This window comes from Enhydra lutris, unplaced genomic scaffold (genome assembly GCF_002288905.1).
Source record: "Enhydra lutris kenyoni isolate GAN:26980312 unplaced genomic scaffold, ASM228890v2 scaffoldscaffold12, whole genome shotgun sequence".
NCBI classification, from domain to species: Eukaryota; Metazoa; Chordata; class Mammalia; order Carnivora; family Mustelidae; genus Enhydra; species Enhydra lutris.
The window spans coordinates 9,723,168-9,737,941 of record NW_019154096.1 but is presented as its reverse complement, the minus strand read 5'-3'; the positions used below and the strand labels follow the sequence as shown (position 1 = coordinate 9,737,941).

At 38.3% G+C, this 14,774-nt stretch overlaps 1 protein-coding gene across 4 annotated transcripts in view; it reads left to right on the top strand.

Annotated features, from left to right (window-relative positions):
• LOC111144760 (protocadherin related 15) overlaps window positions 1-14,774 on the top strand; it is an 817,855-nt gene that overhangs the window by 515,844 nt on the left and 287,237 nt on the right. For all 4 annotated transcript variants that reach the window (XM_022499204.1, XM_022499203.1, XM_022499205.1 and 1 more), the window contains exon 16: window positions 6,991-7,084. In XM_022499204.1, the coding sequence (XP_022354912.1) occupies window positions 6,991-7,084 (94 nt within the window). The remainder of the gene's footprint in view (window positions 1-6,990; window positions 7,085-14,774) is intronic.

Sequence of the window (14,774 nt, the reverse complement as noted above, 5' to 3'; positions counted from 1 at the left end):
CCAATGAAAAGGACAAGATACTGCTTCTCACCCATGTAGAATGTCCATAATGAAAAAGGACGGAAGCAAGAAGTATGGGTGAGATTTCAGAGTCCTCATATATTTCTGGAGGGGAAGTAAAGTCACTGTGTACTTTGGAGAACCATTTGTCATTTCTTCTAAATAAGAAACACAGAGTTATCATTTAACCCTGTAATTCGGGGTACGTGGGTGGCTCAGTAGGTTAAAGCCTCTGCCTTCAGCTCGGGTCATGATTCCAGGGTCCTAGGATCGAGCCCCGCATCGGGCTCTCTGCTCAGCAGGGAGTGTGCTTCCTCCTCTCTCTCTCTGCCTGCCTCTCTACCTACTTGTAATCTCTGTCAAATAAGTAAATAAAATATTTTAAAAAACCCTGTAATTCTACCTGTATGTACTCAAGAAATGAAAACATACATCCACATAAAAAGTTGTATAAGAATGAACGCAGTGGAATTATTTACAATAACAAAATGGTGGAAACCACTCGAATATCCATCTATATATAGATGAATGGGCAAACAGAATCATTGTGTATCCATACAATGATTTTGTCAATAAAGGAGAACTTAATGTTGACACCTGCTAGAACACGGATGAACCTTAGAAACATTATTCTGAGCAGAAAGTCATTCACAAAGGACCGCATAGGGTATGGTCCCATTTGTACAAAATGTCCAGAATAGGTAAATCCATACAGATTAAAAAAAAAAAAAAAAGTAGATTAGTGGTTGCCAGGGCTGGGAGGTAGGGTTGGGAGAGAACAGGGAGAGACTTCCAGTGTGTGATGTAGTATGAAGAGCATGTTCCAGATTTGATTGTGGTGACAGTTGGACAACTATATACCAACATTCACTGAACCGTACCATCTAACTGGGTGAATTTGATCACATGTGAGTTATACGTTAATTAATAAAACTGTTTTTGAAAAGGACAGTAGTGAGCCTTTCTCCTGCCCAGGAAGCCCAGCCCTTACCCTCTGTGAGGGATTTCCACTCCTGTGTTTATCTATTTTTCTCTTGAGGCTGAAAGGTTTTCAACCACAGTTGGGGAAAGTTGATTAGCTGCCAAGTTGACTGAAGAAATTCTCCCCTCGTGCTGTCTACCCTAGCAAGTGTGTCTCTACTGTTTCTCTCATCTCTGTCTTTGAAACCAGGGAGACACCTACCTGGGTCACAGAGGTTCTTGCAGGTGTGAAAAATGTCAAGATGGCAACCTCCTTATCTACACTGACTGTTCCTAACACCACAGCTTATGCATCAACTCTTTAAGTGCAAAATGCTTCTAGGACAGCTAGACGAGGGGGCGTCCTTGTGAGGCTTGCATGATCTCTTTCAATGACCATTCTTGAGCCATTGCTTTCTAGCTACCTCATTGCCGTTGCTGTCATTAGACTTGCAGGCTATCCTAGACCATTACCAATATATTTCCACACATTTGAAATGGGGAAAAATTGCAATTTTAATCCCTTCCTTCTCTGAAACTTCAGGGCTGCCTGTGCAGATTTGCACCACCACTTCTATTTGAATCTTAAGGATTTCAATACTTCAGGTACTCTTATAGAGAATAACAGATAAGAAAGAATGGTCGACCTTATCAGACACTATAATGCATACAAATAATGTTTCTGATTACATTTTCCTTCTTAGAACAACAAAAAAAGTACACATTCATTGCTTACTTTAAATATATTATTTTACAGTATGATACAAATTGTGACAATAATCATCATTACAAAAACATTAGTTTACCTTGTTCTGTTGAAATAAAACTAGACCAAAACTTATCATAAATCTTTAAAAAAATCAGTAGTAATAAAGAATGGTTTCAATGCTACTATGGATTTAGAAAATGTTGGCTTGTTATCTCATATTAATGTATTGGATTAGTCCTGTGGCCACGAAAGAAAGAAACCCACTCTTTAAAAAAAGGTCTGTGTTCCTAAAAATCACAAGCGGTTGTCATGAAAATCATTCCATGGCACTGGTTAAATGACACATCTGTGTGATTCTGTAACACACTGCATTATTTTAACAACTTTTCATAATGTCATTGTTGATTATTGCATATGATACAGCAAATATTTATTCATCAAATACTCACAGATCAGTAAACATTTAAACAAGATGAAAGCAACACTTCCTTTCTAGGGTGATGGCCAAATATTGACGTTATTTATTGAAGGAGAATGAGGGATTCCTCTGAATGGAATTGTATACAGGGGATGTGATAGAATAGTGAAAGCCTCAGATGCTGAACAGAAAAACCTCAAAGAGTTTAGATCTGCCCCTTGTTAGCATTTTATTTGAAAAATTTTCTTTTTATCTTCCCTGGCATTTTTTTTTCTACATGACTAAATTCATTTTGACACTAACTTTAAAGCTTATTATATTTTTCACATCAGTGTGCCCTTTAGGATGTCACTGAAGATTACATAACATAGAAGGCAGTGATTCGCATTTTCTGTGTGTCACCCCTACTTTCCAAATCTGTATTCAAATGGATCTACTTTCTCTTGTCCTTGACCCTCCTCAGCTCCTGCTACCGACCAGCTTTTCTGAACCTCTGCCAATACCCACCTCCCTCTGTTGGTCTGCATTTGCTAACTGCTAATCACTCTTTAACACGAAACACTGCATCTGACTTGAAGCAATCATGCATTTTCAAGTACACTCTAGTCTCTCTGAATATCATTATGAGGCTTGAAACATGGTGCCCATGGGCAGCATGATAAATCTCTCAAAGACTCAGACACTTGTAAGTGCAAATGATATTAAATTACAGCCAGTGGAATATATTGACAACGTTTTAAGGAAGCCTAGAATACAAAGCATGAAACCAGTGAGAAAATTTCCATCAGCCCGTGACGTGGCTGCTGAAGTATTTCCTAATCCACTGTACAATTTGGGAAGACGGCTCCTGGGAGGAGCAGGTTTTATGTGCCAGGAGATTGGTTTGTGTGGAAGTAGATACCCTCCTCTATGTTTTATTTACATGGCTTGAACAACTCTTTGAACACCACTTTCATGGTTAGGCAGAGCAACTCATTGTCTCAAAAAGCTTGATTTTTGTCCAGCACCATACATTTCGGAAATATAGCCTTTGGATCAGTGAGGGAATTCTGTATAATCTAATTAATGTAATTGGAGTGAAATTCACATAGCATCCAATTAACCATTTCAAAGTGAACAACTCAGTTCACAACTCAGTGGCATTTGGCAGACTCAGTGTTGTGCAATGACCCCTTGTATCTAGTTCCAGAATATCTTTATCAGTCAAAAGGAAACTGGACCCAACAAGCAGCTCTTCCTGACTGGCCCCTCCCCTCATCCCAGCAACCACCAATTTATGTCCTGTCTCTGTAGATTGATCTATTCTGGATATTTCATATAAAAGGAAGAATATAACATGTGACCTGTTGTGTCTGGCTTCTTTCACTTAGCCTAATGTTTTAAAGTTCAACCATGTTGAAGCATATAGCAGTACTCTGTTCCTTTTCATACATGTGTAATATCTCAGTGTGTGTATATACAATTTTTTTATCCATTTCATTCATGGATGGACATTTGGGCTGGTTTTCTATGCCTTGACTATTGTCAGTATTGCTACTGTGGACACATATGTATGTGTATTTAAGAATCTGTTTTCAGTTCTTTTGAGTATATTCTCGAATTGGAGTTGCTGGGTCATACTGTAATTTTATGTTTAGTTTCTGGAACTGCCAAACTGTTTCCCACGGTGGCTAGACCATTTTCTATTCCCACCAGCACTGCACAAGTGTTCTAGTTCCTTTATATCTTTGTCAACATGTTATTTTCCCATTTGTTTCGTTTTTGTTAATTGTATCTATTGTAGTGGGTGTGAAGTGGTATTTCACTGTCATTTTGATTTTTATTTCCCTGAAGAGAATATTTTCATGTATTTGTTTGTCATGTTTGCATCTTCTTTGGAGAAATAGCTGTTCAATTCCTTTGACTAATTTTAATTGGGTCATTTGTACTTCTGTTGTAGAGTTGTAAGTGTCCTTTATACATTTGGGAAGCCAGATTCTTATCACATATATGATTTGCAAGAATTTTCTCTCATTTTCTAGGGATTTTCTCCCACTTTATGATAGCAAAAATTCTTAATTTTGGTGAAGTCCAGTATACCTATTTTTTCTTTTGTTTCTCATGCTCTCACGGTCACATCTAAGAATCCATTTTTGAATCTAAGATAATGAAGATTTATTCTCAAGTTTTTGTCTAAGGGTTTCATGGTTTCAGTATTTATTGTTGACCCATTTTGACCTAATTTCTATATATGGGGTAATAAAATGGTCCAACTTCATTCTTTCATGTGGAGATCTCCAATTGCCCCAGCACCATTTTTTGAGACAATTCTTTCCCTGTTGAGTGATCTTGGCATCTTTGTTGAAAAATCAGTTGGCCACAGATGTATAGGTTTATCTCTGGACTCTCAATTCTGTTCCATTCCCAAGCTTACATGGTGCTCTTAAATGTCTCAGTTTCCCAAGAAGCTCTCTACCCATCTTTTCCTCCCAGTTTCCAGCGCTCTATTGTACACCCCAGCCATGTGTGTATGTGTGTGTGTGTGTGTGTGTGTGTGTGTGTGTATTTTTTTTGCCCGAGGTGACTGCAGGCTGTTTCTTGCCTTTCAGTGTCTTCCAGAAAAACCCCTTACTTTTCTGCCTCCAGTGAGTTAGGCAAAATAAAGACAAGCAGCATGCATTATTCCTTCAGGTAAACTGTAGACCGGGAAACACAATTCTTTGTGAATCAAGATAGTTCTGCTCCCTCCAGAAACAGGGACCAGAGTGTCACAGTGAGAATGCTGACGGCCATCTTCAAGACCACTGATGTTGCTCCTGTGAAATTGATTTTCAGTTATGCAAAATTTAAGTAGCACCATTGTTGATGTTTTACCAGAAATGACCCTTCTGTATTTTTATTATGTGGACTCATGAGATTTCCTGCATTCCTAAATGTAGCTCAGTGTATCCTGCTCTATCTTCCAGCCAGCTGATACAAAGACTTACCTTTGCTAGTTAGTTCCAGAATTTCAGGAAGACACACTTGTGTGTACCCATCAACTAGTCTATTATAATTACCAAAATATGCTACCTTATCCTTTTCTCTTTCTTAATCTCCCAAATATCCTGTCTAACTGCCTGCTGCACTGGGACATGAGGCACACATCCTCTCAAGCAAAGAACTCTCTCCATGATAATAACCAGACCAATAAAAACTAGCTGTTTGTATATAATATGGCTTTAAATGGGAATACTATATGTATTTATAGAGATTTTCTAGTTTAATGTATAAAGAAGAATATAAAGATTTGAATCATAAACTGAGGGGAAAAAATGGAGAGCAATAACTCAGTTTTCTTTTTTTCTTTCATTGGATGGGTTTTCAAGGTCTCCTATTTCTTAAGTAGCTTATTTGTGAATAAGTCTCAGAAGTAACACATGTCCTGCTTTTCTCTTGAAGTCATTTTAGAATGAGATTATCTGAACCATCTGCAGTGTGGGAAATTACTCCAAAGCCATTGTTATGAACTACTCTGGGAACTGGTTTTCAGTTATTTTGACAAAACTTTTAAAAATGTACAAGTTGTAGAGTTAGTTTTCCACAGTTTCCATAGTTCTACCATACGTTCAGAACTTCAAAGTCTGTTGATCAACAGCAACACAATAAAACAGAGTAGCTGTGACTCTGACTCTGATTCATTGATGTTGAGTCTCTTTACCCAACTACCATGTGTGATATGAATGGCTTAAATTCCACTGTAACAATAAAAGCACTTGTATTAAAATGTGAAAGTGTTCTATCAATCAAAAAAGATTGTTTTCATCCTTGAATAAATGTTTTAATGTTTTATTATATTAATATAACCTATCCACTACAATATATGTTTGTTAGGACTTTATTAAAGTGTCAGGTAGGATATCAGGTGGTAATATCTAAGACATAAATGTGGAGCTTGTTTTAGAGAGCATTATAAGTGACCAAACTGTCACAAAAAATTTACATTGCAGAAGACAATCTTAAATACTTGTAGCATTTATTTTAAACAATGAAAGGGAAAGAAGTAGTATTAGAATATTCAAATTATGAGAATTTGTCCAAAGGCTGTTCATCTCCCATTATACATAATAAATAAAATTAAGAAACATCTAAAATTCCAAAGAATAACAAAATGATAAAATTGTTAGTATATCTGACAAAAGTTTGTTTTCATAAACTATAAAATTAGAGAGTGAATGCTCATAAAATTCTCTTTTCTTAAATAGAATATAAAACACACAGTCTAATTCTTCTTTGGGAAACAATATAACGTGTTCAGATATGGTTATTATAGAGAATAAAAGAAATGTCTCAAAAATAATCCCAATATCTGTGAAAGTTTTAATATTCCACTGCATATTTTCTAATTTTCTCCGATGAGCCTCAATTGTTTGGAAACTAGGAAAGAAGAAAAAATAGATGTTAATTGTTAGTGTTTATAAAAGATGGGATTCAGATGTTTGCATTTCCAGCATGGCAGTGTATGTGACAATGAATGGGAATGACAATATATATTAGTTCTAAGAAACCATTCCTTGATTCAAAGGATTATGAAACTACTAAAGATTACTAGAGTCTTCCACCTTTGAAATAATCATAAACAAGATTGATATCTTTCTTCCCAGAATGAATTAAGCACAGTTTTATTTTTCTCCTGGGGGCTGGAGAATCAGCTAGATTATCTCCTTCAGTTTGGCAATTGTTCACTGTTGCTAAGAAGCCCAACAGCCTTAAAAGCTTTTTTCAATTTTCAACATGAATCTTAGAATCACGCATCTTAAATATTCAGGCTACATTTGCTGAAAGGGAAAAACCAGTGGAAAGTAGTTCCAGATGGGAAGGAAGCCTCCCTGTGACGTAAGATCTTTGTGTGTCTTATCTGTCTGTCTGTTTTCTCTGTCACTAGTACTGGGATTCTAACCTTAGGGAAAGCCCTGGACAGGGAGAGCACCGATCGCTACATTCTGATCATCACTGCTTCGGACGGCAGGCCTGATGGGGTGAGTACTCAGCCTGGGGGACATCAGGTGGTAAGAACAGAGCCCTGTAGTCTGATGCTCCGGAAATTAATTTATTTTCACCCGGAGCAGCTCCTTAACACTGGGAGAAGCGCTCTTTTAGTAGTTGAACTTGTACTACGAATCTGTCGGGGTGGTGGAAATTTTTGACCTGACAGAATATATACTTGGGATTGGCATTCTTACCCAACTGATGGGAAAAATGAAGTCTAACGGTCTAAAATGCATTCCATGGTGATTATCGGCACAACACTCTGAAATGTCTCCTGGTAGTCTGACTCTTTTGGAACCTAGTCCCTTTAATGTCACTTTATTGGGGGGGTGGGCAGAGTGTGGATAGATATTGGGAAGCACTTAGGAAACCAAGTTGATTGATTCCACAAGTTGTAAGGAGCACTCAGGATCCCAACTAATCCTTGGTGATGGAAGTGGTTTAAATGGACCCATAATTCTAGAGAGGATAAATGTAATTTATCTCTTATAATAATAAGTGGTTTATATATAAGTGGTATAATATATATATAATATATATATATAAGTGGTATAATATATATTATATATACATATAATATATATATAATAAGTGGTATTAATGATAAGTGGTTTAAATAGCTCTTATAATAATAAGTGGTTTAAATGGGCCCATAATTCCAGAGAGGATAAATGTAATTTTCTCTTAAAAAATTAGTTTTAAGAATAACAAAATTGTTTAGCCATTCTGGAGTGTTTTAAAATCACTTGAGTGTATTCTTCAAACTAACCTGCTTACAACCAGTACTGTTCTAAATTTTTTAACATTGTAACATTTCAATTATTGGTAACAGATCCTTAGAATGTTTTGTTGTTGTTGTTTTGTTGTTTGTTTTGTTTTACCATTTCTATGACACAAAGTAGTTTTTTCTTTAGTCAAATGGCTATGGACCAACTCACTCTACTCTGGAAATAATTTCAAATTCATTTAAGCATCTAGGCAAGGCTCACCCAATTAAAATAGCAACATGGCTCCCAATGACTTGCAATGACTTGTTTGATTTCTATGACAGAAATGATTGAGGGCATATATTTGAGGAGAATTGCTCAGAAAATCTTACCATTTTAAAAACATATAAACTGAGGCACTAGGGTGGCTAAGTCGGTTAAATGTCTGCCTTTGGCTCAGATCATGATCCCAGGGTCCTGAGATCAAGCCCTGTGTTGGGCTCCCTGCTCAATTGAGAATCTGCTTCTCACTCTGACCATACTCATGCTCTTTATCTCCCAAATAAATAAATAAAATCTTAAAAAATAAAACAGAAGATGGCGGAGAAGTAGCAGGCTGAGACTACTTCAGGTAGCGGGAGATCAGCTAGATAGCTTATCTAAAGATTGCAAACACCTACAAATCCAACGGGAGATCGAAGAGAAGAAGAACAGCAACTCTAGAAACAGAAAATCAACCACTTTCTGAAAGGTAGGACGGGCGGAGAAGTGAATCCAAAGCGACGGGAAGATAGACCACGGGGGGAGGGGCCGGCTCCCGGCAAGCGGCGGAGCAACGGAGCACAAAATCGGGACTTTTAAAAGTCTGTTCCGCTGAGGGACATCGCTCCAGAGGCTTAACCGGGGTGAAGCCCACGCAGGGTCAGTGTGGCCTCAGGTCCCGCAGGGTCACAGAAGGATGAGGGGTGTCTGAGTGTCGCAGAGCTTACAAGTATTAGAACAGGGAAGCCGGCTACAGAGACAGAGCCAAGGAGTAAGCTCTAAGCTCGGGGTTACCTTGAACCGGTCTCAGGCTCGGTCAGCTCGGAGCGCGGCCGGAGGCAGGGTGACGGGAGTAAATCGGCGCTGTTCTCTGAGGGCACACTGAGGAGTGGGGCCCCGGGCTCTCGACTCCTCCGGGCCGGAGACTGGGAGGCCGCCATCTTCATTCCCGCCCTCCGGAACTCTACGGAAAGCGCTCAGGGAACAAAAGCTCCCGAAAGCAAACCCCAGCGGATTACTCAGCCTGGCCCCTGGTAAGGGCGGTGCAACTCCGCCCGGGGCAAAGACACTTGAGAATCACTACAACAGGCCCCTCCCCGAGAAGATCAACAAGAAGCCCAGCCAGGATCAAGTTCACCTACCAAGGAGTACAGTTTCAATACCAAGGAGAGCAGCGTAATTCCAAAGGAGGAGAAAGCAAAGCACGGAACTCATGGCTTTCTCCCCATGATTCTTTAGCCTTGCAGTTAATTTAATTTTTTTTCTTTTTCAATTTATTTTTCTTCTTCTGCTAAATTTTTTTAACTTTTACCCTTTTCTTTTTTAACGTTTTTTAACTAGTTTATCTAATATATATATATTTTTTTCCTTTTTATATTTTTTTCTTTATTGGTTTTCTTTTTTTAATTGTTTCTTCCTTTTTTTCTTCTTCTTCTTCTTTTTTTATTTTTTCTTCTTTCTGAACCTCTTTTTATCCCCTTTCTCCCCCTCATGATTTGGGATCTCTTCTGATTTGGCTAAAGCATATTTTCCTGGGGTTTTTGCCACCCTTTTAGTATTTTACTTGCTCCTTCATCTACTCTTATCTGGACAAAATGACAAGGCAGAAAAATTCACCACAAAAAAAAGAACAAGAGGCAGTACCAAAGGCTAGGGACCTAATCAATACAGACGTTGGTAATATGTCAGATCTAGAGTTCAGAATGACGATTCTCAAGGTTCTAGCCGGGCTTGAAAAAGGCATGGAAGATATTAGAGAAACCCTCTCGGGAGATATAAAAGCCCTTTCTGGAGAAATAAAAGAACTAAAATCTAACCAAGTTGACATCAAAAAAGCTATTAATGAGGTGCAATCAAAAATGGAGGCTCTCACTGCTAGGATAAATGAGGCAGAAGAAAGAATTAGCGATATAGAAGACCAAATGACAGAGAATAAAGAAGCTGAGCAAAAGAGGGACAAACAGCTACTGGACCATGAGGGGAGAATTCGAGAGATAAGTGACACCATAAGACGAAACAACATTAGAATAATTGGGATTCTAGAAGAAGAGGAAACAGAGAGGGGAGCAGAAGGTATATTGGAGAGAATTATTGGAGAGAATTTCCCCAATATGGCAAAGGGAACAAGCATCAAAATCCAGGAGATTCAGAGAACCCCCCTCAAAATCAATAAGAATAGGTCCACACCCCGTAACCTAATAGTAAAATTTACAACTCTTAGTGACAAAGAGAAGATCCTGAAAGCAGCCCGGGAAAAGAAGTCTGTAACATACAATGGTAAAAATATTAGATTGGCAGCAGACTTATCCACAGAGACCTGGCAGGCCAGAAAGAGCTGGCATGATATATTCAGAGTACTAAACGAGAAAAACATGCAGCCAAGAATACTATATCCAGCTAGGCTATCATTGAAAATAGAAGGAGAGATTAAAAGCTTCCAGGATAAACAAAAACTGAAAGAATTTGCAAATACCAAACCAGCTCTACAGGAAATATTGAAAGGGGTCCTCTAAGCAAAGAGAGACCCTAAAAGTAGTAGATCAGAAAGAAACAGAGACAATATACAATAACAGTCACCTTACAGGCAATACAATGGCACTAAATTCATATCTCTCAATACTTACCCTGAATGTTAATGGGCTAAATGCCCCAATCAAAAGACACAGGGTATCAGAATGGATAAAAAAACAAAACCCATCTATATGTTGCCTACAAGAAACTCATCTTAAACCCGAAGACACCTCCAGATTTAAAGTGAGGGGGTGGAAAAGAATTTACCATGCTAATGGACATCAGAAGAAAGCAGGAGTGGCAATCCTTATATCAGATCAATTAGATTTTAAGCCAAAGACTATAATAAGAGATGAGGAAGGACACTATATCATACTCAAAGGAACTGTCCAACAAGAAGATCTAACAATTTTAAATATCTATGCCCCTAACGTGGGAGCAGCCAACTATATAAACCAATTAATAACAAAATCAAAGAAACACATCGACAATAATACAATAATAGTAGGGGACTTTAACACTCCCCTCACTGAAATGGACAGATCATCCAAGCAAAAGATCAACAAGGAAATCAAGGCCTTAAATGACACACTGGACCAGATGGACATCACAGATATATTCAGAACATTTCATCCCAAAGCAACAGAATACACATTCTTCTCTAGTGCACATGGAACATTCTCCAGAATAGATCATATTCTTGGTCCTAAATCAGGTCTCAACCGTTATCAAAAGATTGGAATCATTCCCTGCATATTTTCAGACCACAATGCTCTGAAGCTAGAACTCAATCACAAGAGGAAATTTGGAAAGAACCGAAATACATGGAGACTAAACAGCATCCTTCTAAAGAATGAATGGGTCAACCAGGAAATTAAAGAAGAGTTGAAAAAATTCATGGAAACAAATGATAATGAAAACACAACGGTTCAAAATCTGTGGGACACGACAAAGGCAGTCCTGAGAGGAAAATATATAGCGGTACAAGCCTTTCTCAAGAAACAAGAAAGGTCTCAGGTACACAACCTAACCCTACACCTAAAGGAGCTGGAGAAAGAACAAGAAAGAAACCCTAAACCCAGCAGGAGAAGAGAAATCATAAAGATCAGAGCAGAAATCAATGAAATAGAAACCAAAAAAACAATAGAACAAATCAACGAAACTAGGAGCTGGTTCTTTGAAAGAATTAATAAGATCGATAAACCCCTGGCCAGACTTATCAAAAAGAAAAGAGAAAGGACCCAAATAAATAAAATCATGAATGAAAGAGGGGAGATCACAACTAACACCAAAGAAATACAGACAATTATAAGAACATACTATGAGCAACTCTACGCCAACAAATTTGACAATCTGGAAGAAATGGATGCATTCCTAGAGACATATAAACTACCACAACTGAACCAGGAAGAAATAGAAAGCCTCAACAGACCCATAACCAGTAAGGAGATTGAAACAGTCATCAAAAATCTCCAAACAAACAAAAGCCCAGGGCCAGATGGCTTCCCGGGGGAATTCTACCAAACATTTAAAGAAGAACTAATTCCTATTCTCCTGAAACTGTTCCAAAAAATAGAAATGGAAGGAAAACTTCCAAACTCATTTTATGAGGCCAGCATCACCTTGATCCCAAAACCAGACAAGGATCCCATCAAAAAAGAGAACTACAGACCAATATCCTTGATGAACACAGATGCAAAAATTCTCGCCAAAATACTAGCCAATAGGATTCAAGAGTACATTAAAAGGATTATTCACCATGACCAAGTGGGATTTATTCCAGGGCTGCAAGGTTGGTTCAACATCCGCAAATCAATCAATGTGATACAACACATTAATAAAAGAAAGAACAAGAACCATATGATACTCTCCATAGATGCTGAAAAAGCATTTGACAAAGTACAGCATCCCTTCCTGATCAAAACTCTTCAAAGTGTAGGGATAGAGGGCACATACCTCAATATTATCAAAGCCATCTATGAAAAACCCACCGCAAATATCATTCTCAATGGAGAAAAACTGAAAGCTTTTCCGCTAAGGTCAGGAACACGGCAGGGATGTCCGTTATCACCACTGCTATTCAACATAGTACTAGAAGTCCTAGCTTCAGCAATCAGACAACAAAAGGAAATTAAAGGCATCCAAATTGGCAAAGAAGAAGTCAAACTATCACTCTTCACAGATGATATGATACTATATGTGGAAAACCCAAAAGACTCCACTCCAAAACTGCTAGAACTTGTACAGGAATTCAGTAAAGTGTCAGGATATAAAATCAATGCCCAGAAATCAGTTGCATTTCTCTACACCAACAACAAGACAGAAGAAAGAGAAATTAAGGAGTCCATCCCATTTACAATTGCACCCAAAACTATAAGATACCTAGGAATAAATCTAACCAAAGAGACTAAGAATCTATACACAGAAAACTATAAAGTACTCATGAAAGAAATTGAGGAAGACACAAAGAAATGGAAAAATGTTCCATGCTCCTGGATTGGAAGAATAAATATTGTGAAAATGTCTATGCTACCTAAAGCAATCTACACATTTAATGCAATTCCTATCAAAGTAACATCCATTTTTTTCAAAGAAATGGAACAAATAATCCTAAAATTTATATGGAACCAGAAAAGACCTCGAATAGCCAAAGCAATATTGAAAAAGAAAGCCAAAGTTGGTGGCATCACAATTCCAGACTTCAAGCTCTATTACAAAGCTGTCATCATCAAGACAGCATGGTACTGGCACAAAAACAGACACATAGATCAATGGAACAGAATCGAGAGCCCAGATATAGACCCTCAACTCTATGGTCAACTAATCTTCGACAAAGCAGGAAAGAATATCCAATGGAAAAAAGACAGCCTCTTCAACAAATGGTGTTGGGAAAATTGGACAGCCACATGCAGAAAAATGAAATTGGATCATTTCCTTACACCACACACGAAAATAGACTCAAAATGGATGAAGGATCTCAATGTGAGAAAGGAATCCATCAAAATCCTTGAGGAGAACACAGGCAGCAACCTCTTCGACGTCAGCCGCAGCAACATCTTCCTAGGAACATCGCCAAAGGCAAGGGAAGCAAGGGCAAAAATGAACTATTGGGATTTCATCAAGATCAAAAGCTTTTGCACAGCAAAGGAAACAGTTAACAAAACCAAAAGACAACTGACAGAATGGGAGAAGATATTTGCAAATGACATATCAGATAAAGGGCTAGTGTCCAAAATTTATAAAGAACTTAGCAAACTCAACACCCAAAGAACAAATAATCCAATCAAGAAATGGGCAGAGGACGTGAACAGACATTTCTGCAAAGAAGACATCCAGATGGCCAACAGACACATGAAAAAGTGCTCCATATCACTCGGCATCAGGGAAATACAAATCAAAACCACAATGAGATACCACCTCACACCAGTCAGAATGGCTAAAATTAACAAGTCAGGAAATGACAGATGCTGGCGAGGATGCGGAGAAAGGGGAACCCTCCTACACTGTTGGTGGGAATGCAAGCTGGTGCAACCACTCTGGAAAACAGTATGGAGGTTCCTCAAAATGTTGAAAATAGAACTACCCTATGACCCAGCAATTGCACTGCTGGGTATTTACCCTAAAGATACAAACGTAGTGATCCGAAGGGGCACGTGCACCCGAATGTTTATAGCAGCAATGTCTACAATAGCCAAACTATGGAAAGAACCTAGATGTCCATCAACAGACGAATGGATAAAGAAGATGTGGTATATATACACAATGGAATACTATGCAGCCATCAAAAGAAATGAAATCTTGCCATTTGCGACGACGTGGATGGAACTAGAGGGTATCATGCTTAGCGAAATAAGTCAATCGGAGAAAGACAACTATCATATGATCTCCCTGATATGAGGGAGAGGAGATGCAACATGGGGGGTTAAGGGTGTAGGAGAAGAATAAATGAAACAAGATGGGATTGGGAGGGAGACAAACCATAAGTGACTCTTAATCTCACAAAACAAACTGAGGGTTAATGGGTGGAGGGGGGTTGGGGGGGTGGGATTATGGGCATTGGGGAGGGTATGTGCTATGGTGAGTGCTGTGAAGTGTGTAAACCTGGCGATTCACAGACCTGTACCCCTGGGGATAAAAGGATATTATATGTTTTAAAAAAATAAAATTAAAAAAAAAATAAAAAAAAATAAATAAATAAAAA